Source organism: Neodiprion fabricii, chromosome 3, assembly GCF_021155785.1.
Source record: "Neodiprion fabricii isolate iyNeoFabr1 chromosome 3, iyNeoFabr1.1, whole genome shotgun sequence".
NCBI classification, from domain to species: Eukaryota; Metazoa; Arthropoda; class Insecta; order Hymenoptera; family Diprionidae; genus Neodiprion; species Neodiprion fabricii.
The window spans coordinates 40180285-40192374 of NC_060241.1; the positions used below are offsets into that span (position 1 = coordinate 40180285).

General features: G+C 44.0%; 1 protein-coding gene across 1 annotated transcript in view; it reads right to left on the reverse strand.

Moving 5' to 3' along the window:
* LOC124177811 (myb-like protein X) overlaps window positions 1–10978 on the reverse strand; it is a 73845-nt gene extending 62867 nt beyond the window's left edge. The window contains exon 1 of the mRNA XM_046560642.1: window positions 8935–10978. Within this exon, the coding sequence (XP_046416598.1) occupies window positions 8935–10308 (1374 nt within the window). The 5' untranslated portion in view covers window positions 10309–10978. The remainder of the gene's footprint in view (window positions 1–8934) is intronic.
* Window positions 10979–12090: the final 1112 nt, after the last annotated feature.

Below are 12090 nucleotides of genomic sequence, written 5' to 3' on the forward strand. Positions count from 1 at the left end.
CATGATACACACACTATACATATACATATAAAGTAAATTGAGCACATGCGGAATGAAACGCGTACGTAAATTTTCTATCGAAGGATGCAGTGTGTTTATAACGTGTTGTTGTACGAGTAAATCAACGTTTTTTCTTTATCTTATTTGCGTTAAACTTGGTGAAAATCGTTGGTTGATTCCTTTGGAATGAGCGGGTTAATTCAGGGCCGTTCACTTCTCGGTAAATTCGACCTCGCGCTTCTCGTCCACCACGTATTGCGTACCTAATGTACATACACATATTCATAGGTAGGCACTTGCTTGCTTGCTTACTTACGTACGTATACGCGTAACGTCTCATTAACTTTCATGGGAAAGTGATTTGATGAGGCAAAAACACACGGTACTCGTGCCTACAGCTGTACTTATGCCTTTTTTATGTGTCATTTAAGCCTTTCGAACGCAGTACCAAATTTCCAAGCAGACTTACCGGTAGGCTTAAGGATACTTGCGAGACGTACGGTCGGGGCGAAAAAGTGTTGGAACAAATACGTACGCGTGATTGAAAAGCTATAATCTGTTTACATTCGACTGAAAAAAAAATCCTGAGATGCGATACAGATAAATAAATAAGCTTTCGAGCACTGTATTTTAATTTTTCCGAATACCTTTTTGCGTTAACGATATCAAATGAATCAAATTATGCTTTCACTGAAAGAGTTCCGGATTTGTTTCACCGATCCTGATTTACAGATCATTTTGTTCCTAAGTGTGCTCTCCGGAAATCGTTTCGAGTTAGATTTTGAATAATAATGATCAGTATTTTTTTTTGGAATTTATAACGATTCTGCATACTTGTCACATTTTTTTTCTACCGACTTATGAGATCGAGTGAAAATGTGTCTCACAATCAGAAAGTTAGTACAAGGAAAATCCAAATCGCATTCTGCATGAATTGAGAAATGAAACGAGTTTATATTCGTTACTCAAATTGAATCGAATCATTTCTACAAGTATCTTTTATAGTTTCAAAAATTTTTACCGCATCACAATTACTAACACTGTTTTATTATCCTTTTCAAATCATTGCTTGATAAAATTTTTTTCAAATTTGACAGACTGCATTTTGCCTTGCATAACTATACGTACCGTTTATCTTTAAGGAATTGATATTTTTCCTTAAAAACGAAACCGTGATTTCTCCACGAGCCTGATAGTAATTAGATAGGGGAAGAAAAATGAACCGTCTATCAACATGCCGAAGAAGATGATCCGGTCTCCGATTCGAAATGACCGATTTCGCGGGTCACGCACGCACGCATGCGTATATGTACGTATGTACAATATTATACATGCACTTAGCACATGGCGCGCATTGTAATTGAGATTTATCGCCGCGGTGAATTATTACACATGCCGAGTGCGAGAGGAGCCATAAATAAAGCATAATATTATCTATTGTTATTAACAGAGCTGAAAATTAAACGTGCGTATCATCGTTCCGGTAAATCTTGTCGAGTGCCATGCAGGGCTTTTACACCCGAGTGCACTGCGGAGAAAGAGGCTGCAACTGGTCCCAGAGGTATAAAAAAATTCAGTACCAATATCGCTGCAGACCAGAAGCGGCGTCGATTCCTCATAAAAATTGAGCCAAGTTTGTAATTAAGTACAGTAAAAAATTATCCTATAGTTTGTCTATTTTCTGCTATATATGTACATGTATAGGTCTTCGCAGGATGTTCCCGACAAGGCAGACAAACTCCTCGTCTCTCTCCTCTCGTTTTCTTAAGATTTATTATCCGTGGCGACTTGATTCAGCTTGTAGCCGTGTAAAACCTGACGATAATACAATCGACGAAAAAATAAACTGCAATTCCCGTTCCTCCACGCAACGATTAGCTGTGCATGTACAGCGCAACGTAAAGGATAAATCCCGATTAAAGGCGAGATAATTAGCTTGAAATTGTTTTCGATTAATTGATTGACGAATTTCAATGGCGATGCGGTTCACCGAGAAACAATGTAGACCATCTGGACCGCGATGCTGGGCTTCGGGACATTCAACGAATTGTTAACAACACCCCGTGACATTACCGTACAACAATTCCGCGAATCAATTAAAACGATGCGCGACAGAGAGACAAAGTTCAATTGGACTTTGTGGGAGTGGAAAATGATTCATTCGTGAAGGGTCGAGAAGCTGCCGACCTTTGGAGAAATTTGTATCGTAAGTCGTTCTATATATTACGCATTCACTACTACATTGCATAGCGATATAAGCGGAGTTCAATCGTTCCAATGAGACAGAGAGACTGATTAGAATTATAGGAATAGCCCTGAGCACGCATCCCGATAAACTTTCTACCTAGACTTTCACCACTAATTCCTCGGCCTCCGTAAAATGTTTTTTAAACTGTCAAAGCTGAACATTGCGAGATGCAAAAACGGGAAGCACGTAAGAATTCCTTTCCTCGTTCTATCCTACGAATTTCGACATTTGTTGTTAATAAAATAGAGAAGCGAAAAGCGTTTCAAAATTTTATCCGTAGTGACATATTTCTGCCCGACTCGCACGTCAAACTCGGCGTTTCATATCTCGAAGTGAAAGACACTCGAAGTTGTACTTCGCTGTCTGGGAGTAGCGTTAGATATAATTAGAACTGGCAGCGAGTGTTCGCCAATTGCCGCGTAAATTCCTCGCGTCAAATAAATCCTAATGTGGGCCGGTTTTTACGATCCCTTGAACGTGAATCACCATTTCGCATCAGGCAGCATCCCCCCGAGCCAAAAGTGGTATAGTACGGTATAAAGGAAAGAAGCCGCGATATCTGCGATTCTGCAACGTCTGTTTCTACGTCGGCGCCGATTGATGTCTGTGTCACGAATCAGTCCCGGGTCGGCTCTATCACCTCCTCTCACACTTACACTTGCGTACGCTTCGCCTCGTACTTTTATTACGTCAATTACACGAGGCGCAGCGAGATTGGCCGCTTTTTCAACCTGCTTTTACACCGGCGTCAAAAATTTACGAACTTGTAAGCTGACAGCCGCCGCACACGTAATACAGTGACATAACAATCGTATGCAACGTATCAGCTACCGAGGTTCAACATCTTGCGACAGATCATCTCTGGCCTTTCCGGCTCCGCCTTATACGCCCAAGCTTATTAACCCGTTAGTTGTTGTGCGATAAGCTCGGCTTGATTACAGAAGTCAAGCATTCGGTGTTCTCAGATATTGTGCAAAACGGATTTTAAACGAATTTAATATTTTCCTCGTCGATATCGCGTTATCTATTCAACTTGTACTTAAATCCGACACAAAAATGCGACCTTGAATAATGTTTCATTTCCAAGATACGAATTTCTTACATCTGGTATACGGTAGGAGGTGAATTTTCCAACTTTTTTTTTTAAGCTGCCACTCGAAAAGTTTGTGACAAATACTGAGAAAAAATTGTCGTAAACCCTGGATGTGGTAGGAAAATATTTAGAGGTTGCTACCAATTATCGTAATACTTTTTATTTATTTTTACGTGCAACCTTACGGATTCAAACACATACCTATTAGTCTATTTTTGTTATTTTTCTTGTATCGTGGTCGAATCAATCGTTCACCAGTCAACAGCAAACTGCACCTAAAAACTCCGCAGTTGACTGTTCTCACCTTTTATCGGCAAGATTAATCATCTCGGAGAAATTTAGATGACAGTTTTCGTTCCCGAAATAGGAGTATCGCATCACCTTAACGTTCCTATTACCTTTTCAGCAATAATTTTTATGATCAATGATTAATCGGACCACGATACGAAAAAAAAACTAAATAAAAAATATTGCAATAACTGCTAGCGATCCCTAAATATTTTTCTACCTCCTCCAGGTTTTACGACAGCTTTTTTTTCAATATTTGTCCCAGAGTTTTCGAGTGGTACCTTAGAAAAACACAAAGTTGAACAATGAATACCACCCTAGTTTACAGCGTAAGAAGAAGCAGATCATTCTCCTCCGACGAACATCACCGTTTCGACTTCCCGCCGCGTTATTGCGTCCACGCACTTTTCGTCCCGTGACCCGATCACTAGACTCACATCGAAACTAGGTTTGATTTTGACTGAGCTAGATGGAGGCAAGCAGCAGCGACGTGGGATCTCTGAGCAAGGATTCCACGGCGATAAATCGATCCTTCCTCGCGCGATGGGACGTTGCCCTTCCAGGACCGTACGTCTGCCTATTGGAATGCCGAGGGACATCGATCCCTCGGGTTTGGTTCTCTTTTTGCTCAGGCGCATAATAACACGAGTAGATCGCATTTCGAGCCGACCGTGCTGTCGACCCTGCGACATCCCCGAGGCATGCGATGCGTGACAAGTCATGGCCGCTATGCTTGTGACGGTACGAACATCTGGATCCGCCCCCGGTAGCAATTGAACAGCTAAAATAACAACGGTAAGATAAATTTGAAGGTAACTTTGTGCCGGGTTAATTATTCAACCAGGCAACAATTGACCTACGAATCGGTCATTACCTTCTAGAATATGAAAAAGAATCACGCTCGTGATTGTGTGAAAGAAATTGGCAACCGCTAAACTGGTTAAACCTGCGGAGAAAATCGGACCTTCGCCAGCGAGATGAGGCGAAAAAAAGAAAGCACCAGGCACGGTGTACGTTGAAGTGACGTAACCCAGTTAAGGCTCATCTTTCGAACCGTTAGAAGAGCTCGGAATCTGAGGTATCAAATGTGACTACGCAGCTTCTTCACCTCTGCCACTTTCGCCGTAAGCTGTGAGTATGAATCATTACGACTGTTGTTTGGTCCCCAATAACAAACGACTGCACAAAGATGATAAGTGAATGGAATGAAATTTGGAATGATAGACCGGTTCTGCCAGGCATGCCTCCAACACTGGATCGTCGTCCGCGACTCGAGATGCTGCGGGAAAGAATGACAATGAGCTGTTTGTTGTACTTGAACGATAATGATCATCGTCGTCGAATAGGAAAGACAAAGAGCTACGCGCATGACCTACCTATATCGAAGCAATGGGTATTATCGCATCGCCCGAGGGCAGTGAGGTTATATTGGCTAAGAATATAATTGTCCGTCAATTAATCCCAATTGATTAGAGCCAACGAACTCTTTATCAATAAGCTCGATCCCGAGAAACCGATTCGATACTAGCCCTCGGCCTAGCTATGCTCAGCTTTTGAACAAGTGGCAGGCAACCTATAACCATCCTATAACCAAACGAACCGAGTGCCAAAGAAATTACTGAGAGGCTGCTTACCCAGCGCACGGTGCACAGGGCATCGGGACTACTCGGTTCTTGGCGCTGTGTTTTTATCTAAACCAGTTCGGAGATTAGAAAGAAAAAATTAATTAAATACTCCATAAAAGATTATACAGATTAATCGGCGGTTCTTGCAGAGATGCCGAAAGTAGTTAAGCATGCCGGTTCTGGACATAGGGTTCCTATATCGACACAGTTACCGACACTTAGTCAAGACACAAACCTTTTTTCGTCGATAAAGTTGACCAGTGTGGAGATAACGTCCAACCGAAAAAAAGGGTTTGTATCTGTATTTGTATATTGTGTCGGTATCGAAATCTGTAAGCAGAACCGTCCGTACGTGTATATATATGTATATATATATATATATATCTACTGCCGAATCAATCAATCGGTCCAAAGTACAACCTCACTTCAAAACCTTGAGAGCAGAATCGAGATGCTCCGTGAAAATTTTTCATCACTCTGAGAATGGTTATCAATTCGTGGATAAATGTATAAATCTGATCGTTCGCTTCTTGCCAACGATTACGGTCTCTCATCAACATCGAAACACAATGCGGTAGCATTTTTATTTGACGCGAGGGTCCTCTTAGTGTGTCGCGAAGACGCGGTGGATCGGCAACTCGTTCTCAAACTCTCGAATCCTCGATGGGGTCGCCGAGCGTCACTTCTGTGGCATGAGATGGATCTCGTAACTCAACACTGCGTTGCTTAACTCTGCGACCACCGCGTCTGGCCGCTGCGCCTGCAGCCTCGAAGCCGTTATAATTCCCGATAACACGTGTATACATGCGAGTAAAAAACGTGTCAGTGGACGTTTCGGTTTCTCTTTGAATTCGAGAGAGCCGAGAACGATGATTGAAGGAGAGAGAGCTCTATTTTCCGCCAAATATCACCAAGTTGAGCAAGAATTAGGCGGAAAAAGAGATAAAAGTCTCAGGAGTGTTCGGCGATCTTGAGAAACGAACTGGGTGAAAAAATTGGAGCAACTACTTGCGAAGAAGTCGGTTGATATGCAGGGGACAATTACGTTGTTTGACAAGATTCCTGCGGATGCCATAGTTATATCGACTGTAATAGTTCTCTGTCACGTTTTTATATGAGGATGAAGTTAGTTAAGAACGTTAACGTAACGATAAATCAGGAAGAAAACTATGATTGGTTGTTCAAGATTTACTTTTATTGGACTTCTGAGATGTCAATGTCGACGTTTTAAAAGCGATTATGACGACTACGCGAATAAAGAGAGCGCTATCAATAAACAAAGAGTTGAAAATGCCGATTTTCACAGAATAAATGTAATTGTGAGAAGGTTACGGTGACTAGAAAAGTGGAACACGGTAATCTTGGGTTTTTGGGGTCCGGTGTCAAAATTAAAAAATTCAAAATAGCGGATCCAATACGGTCAACTGAAAATATAAAAATTAATTCGTCGCTCAAACACTCATCCCCGTTATTTCGAAACTACAATATCTTCGGACTTGTCCCTGTTCTCTGTCGCCCAGCTTCTCAATTACGAAACGATCTTTGCGCTCGAATACAGTATGGATATACATATTACAGAGAGGCATAAGGAAAAGGGCATCGTGCATTCTCGCGTTATCTCTGTGAGATGGTACGTAATTAAATTAGACGAGCGTTACAACGATCTTTGCATCAAGAGGCTTGAGCTGTAACCACGCGACTTTATAAGCTAGACTATACCTGCGATGTATGTACAGCTCGACAGTGGATTGCGTGGCTTTTAAACTTTGTCGGAAATGAAAGAAGAAGAACGAGACGACCATCCAGCCGGTATATAAGGTTAGAATCCCAATTATGCGGGTACGCATATCATTAATGTATGAGACTCGGATAGACGCAGGATGCCGAGATATTTTGCGAGGACAGAACAGTGCGCGTCGATACTCGTTAGTTTCAGCGTTTTCAGCGTTCCAATCGAATATCAAATATTCCTTTCCTACAAAGAGAATGAATTACCTCCGTCAGCCGCAAAAGACTCGTCGACAGTCTTCTCCAACTGTGGTTTGCATCCGATTAAATTTGCGCTTATTATGTATTCCTATACCAGCTACTTAAAACCGATGCGCAGTTATCCTTGAACCCTCACGATTCCACTCCCAGACACAGACTTTCGCATTCGTTCGGCGATTCAATTGTCTCGAGCAATTAGCACCCGAGTTTTTTATGGGCATGCAGTGTCGATCGAAGAAGGTAGGAAAAAACTCGACAACCCTCTTTCTACTTACGATAATTCTACCGGATTTCCTCCACCTTTTGCCGTAACTCGAATACACGTGTCTAGTCACGGAATAAACCGAGTTTATTTTTTGAGCTAATGCAACGCGCTTTGATCTCGACCTGCCGACCGAAAGTATTCGGATCGTATTCAATGGACGGTTTGTAAATCGTTCATTGCTCTGAGATACTCCGCCGCTATTGTTTCCCGGGTAATCGTCGATCCTACGAGAACGAAGATGGAGAAAAGGAGGAAGAAAAAAGTTTGCCACAATCGCCAACGTCTGCAGCCTGCACGCAAAAGTTGACGTAGGTGGTTCGAAGAAAGTGAAGATCCGCAACGGTATTTTAAAAATCCAGGATGTAAGCAAGGTTTTCAGTAATTGGTCAAAGGAATGAAGTTGGCAGTCAAGTTTTCGTTACACGCTGAGTTGATTTTTTATTTTTTAATTTAACAATTATTTCGATAACTTTGTAACACGCGACGTCAATCAATTGAAATCATCACTTTCAAAAAAAAAAAAAACTTGTAATATTTCTCGACTGCACATTCGGCGTTTTATTCAAATTGGCAAAATAACCAGTCTTGTTAGAATCGCCAATGATCAAATAACCTTTACGGTTTACGTTAAACTCGTCACTTTGGCGCCAAGGTTGAATCGACGAAACTTTATATGGTTGCTGTGTGCTCGTAGAATCGTCATTATAATATCGATAGACTGGCATCGACTGATTTGCATCTTGATACGCATTCCAACGAAGTTCTCGGTATCATTATCATTATTATTGTTACCATCATCATTATCAATGTCGTATTATTATGATAAGATAGGTATGGTGTAAATAAATACTCCCACACAATTACAGTAGGTACCGACAGCACCCGTGTACCTATTCATTTTTGTACTCTACATGTATTACATATACTCTACAATAGAGAGTAGAGCGAACGAACTTTGGCACGTGGCTTTCGGACTGGATACAAAGCTTGCGGATCACCTTTAACGCGAAGAAGAGTGTGAAAAATTTGATTTCGAATCGATCGATGCATTCTCAGAATTCCTCTTGGACCTTCAATCAATTTCGCACATCCGAGAGAATTAATTAATGGAGTGCCTAACGAGCTTTGATTATTTATTTTCAATAACTGGAATCATCACTTGCCTCCGGTGTATCAAATCGTCCGAGTTCAAGTTGACGAAACGTTTACAGTGCGAAAAGCAATTGCGTGGATCGATTACCAGGTAGACAGTGAAAGGGAGTGTCCGGATAGAAGATTAGAACCAATAACTCTACCAAGCAGACAATGCGTATCAAGCCAGTTACACGACACCGCCTCTTTCATGCCGCAAGGTACACGATCAGCGACGAAAGTTGAATGGGTATAAGATAGAAGGTGGGATAAGCGGAGTCTGATAAAAACTCACCTGATCCTTCTCAGAGGGCCATTTCTTATCGTCGTCGTTTTCCTCCGGCTCGGCTTCAACGTCAGGGTCGTCGACGTCCTCGGGTTTATCGTCGCTCCCGTCATTCTCGTACTCCTCATAGTCCTGTTCAACGTTCTTGGTCCTCGGATGGATATCGGGACGTTCCGTGGTCCGACCCGTGGCACCGGAAGCCTTATTCTTAACCTTGGACACCTTGCCGAAGGACGAATTCTTCATCGGAGCCGACAACTCGTTGGTGTACTTTGGCAGGGTCGACATCGTCGTCGTAGATGTGCCAAGGTACCCGCCCGAATTACTCGGCGTTCTTTTATGTGACGTCCTGTGCGGCTGTCTGGGACTCGGTTTCACGGCCTCGCGGTTATAGGGCCGGGAATACGGACGAGGATGCGACCGTCCCCTCGTCACCTCTCCGTACCTCTCCGTCTCGACGTTCCTGTAATCCCGTCGTGTCATGGACCTCGGTGTCGTCGGAGGAGGCTTGGCCTTGAGTGACCTGATAACCTCGTCGATGGCCTTGATGGTCGAGGAGTCCTCCTCGCCGGACTCCGAGGACTCGTCGACGGTCTCGTCGTAATCCTCGTCGTCGTTCTCGCCCCATAGATCGTCCTCGTCCTCGTCGCGGTTCTCAACCTCGTTGACATCGTCCTCCTCTTGGGTCAGGAGCGGTTTCGACCCCTTCCTCCCCCGCTGCTCGTGTTTCCTCCCCCCGTGTCTGGACGGTGGCCGAGGTTCGGTCTCCTGGACGTCGTAGTCCCCGTAATCGTCCTCGTACTCGTCGTCGTACTCGTAGTACTCCTCGCCCTCGTCCTCGACCTCGACCCTGTGCCGCCTGGCCTCGTGTCTGTTCTTCCTTGGCCTCGTCGCCCTCCTCGGAGGGTAGAACTCCTCGTCGTCGACCTCGTACCCCTCGTCCTCGTCGTCGTAGACCCACCCCCGCCCCCGTCCCCGCCACCTATCGCGGACGTCGTAGTCATCGGGGTCCTCGTCCTGACGCCACTTACCACCGTAGGGTTGAACAGGGTTCCGGAAGCCCCACGTTCGTCCGGAAGTGTGGGAACCAGGACGCCGCGAATCGCCCCGGAAGTAGCGGACTCTCCTGTCCTCCGCGCGATTTCGCCACCGCCTTTGGGGTGGCTCGTGCCTCTCCCGAGGCACGTAACGATCCTCGTCCTCGTCTTCCTCCCAGGCTCGCCGCCGCGATCCTCCGAGCACCAGCTCCTGGTCCCGGACCTTGTGGTGCCGGTCGTGTCTGTGGTGCCTCAGCCCCGTTGCCTCGAGGTGATACCTGCCCTCCAGACAAGTCGCGAGGACCGCGATCCCCGTAAGGAGGGGGAGGATTATTCTCGGTGTCATCGTCCCGACGAGTCTGCTGTTCGCAACGGTCTCGTTAATGTCGTCGCTAGGTTAATCGGACTCTGTCCGGCAGGTGTCGAGCATCCTTGGTCAGTATAACGTACGTTTTATCTTACACCTCGCGTGAAATCACTGGCGACACTGGTTCACCCTCATCCTCGTTTTAAAATCGGCGGCAACCGCGACTGCGCGAACTATCCACCCGCCGCACTTGATAACTGCATTTATTTAACGGTTTATCAACACCCTGCACCAACTCTTCAACACCCACTTCAACACACTCGGCCGATCGATCCCGAAATCGCGGATCCTTCACCCTCCCACCTTCGCCTCTTTTTCCTCCCTTATTACTCTTCGTCTCTCCCTCCCGCCCTCCAATTTCTTCCGTTTCGTTTAGAATATCTAAGCACGTGGTTCGATCCACCCTGATCCGATAAAATGACGTCGTAAAGACCGGGCAACGGGCTCTTAGATTCTAATCAACGTCTGTCTCGATCGGACGAATCGAAAAAGCTTTCAATACTTTCGGCGAAAGTGTTGACTTCTCGCCGGCTCTGGTCCCTGTTTGCTAAGTATAAACTTATGTGATACGTGTGTATCCGTCAGTTCGGCTCGAACCGCAACCTGTAAAATCACGAGGCCGTGTCGCACTCCGAATCTCGCGGGCGACTGATCGCGGACTGAACAGCCTCGCGATCATCCGAGACTCGGAGGAAACAGCGCCGCTCACCGCGATACGGCCGAACTAAGGAATAAGGAATACCGCGTTGTCCGAAAGACCCAGAAATTGTACGCACCGTTTAGCGTTTGGATCTTCCACGGCCTGCGGCGTGCGGTCGAATAAAAAAATCATGGACAATTTCATGCTTTGAGCAACAACGTCGAGCAAAGCTTCGTGTACGAGAATTCGAATAGCCTTGAGGATGTGTAACTGGCCATGCATTCTCGACCGAAAGTCAGTCTCGTCGAGGATATTGAATACTTTGCGATAACATAAAGATCGAAGAAAAATCAACCGCAATAAAGACGGTGAGAAAATTAAATTTGAATAACAATAATAATCCTCAAAAGTTATCAATGTGTAACAAATTATCAGGGAATGTTTTTTTTTTTTTGTCATGTGAAATGCATTCGTTGATTTGTCTGAATATACATGAATTTCTTAAGAAGTTTCTCATTGTTTTGAAATTTCAAAGGTTTTTAATCTTGAAAAATGGAGGTAAAATCGTGAATTTTATATAAGTTTTCGTAAAGCCGTTGTACATTACGATTAGGAAATTTCCGGGGCATTAATAACGACTAGTTTCGTGAATACAGCCTTTACAATTTTACTAAAACAAAAATTTCAAAATAACGAAATAATTCTTGAAAAATTCATGTGTATTCAGAAAAATCAAGGAATTCATTTCGCTCCACAAAAAAACATTCCCTAAAAATTTGCCAAACAATGATTTTTTTAAACAATATATTGATAACTTTTGGGCATTAGTATTATTGAAATTTCATTTTTTTATCGTCTTTCTGGTGGTTGATTTTTCTTCCGATTTTAATCTTATCACAAAGTATTCAATATCGTCGACCAGATTCACTTTTGGTTGCGAATGCATAGCCAGTTACACATCCTTAAGGCTATTCGAATTCTCGTACACGAAGCTTTGCTCGACGTTGTTGCTAAAAGCATGAAATTGTCAATCTTTTTTTCATCCCCCCCCCCCTAAAATTCTGTGGGAACTTCCGAGATATTTGAATTTTTATGAGAATTCCGGAAACGAGAGAAAGAAC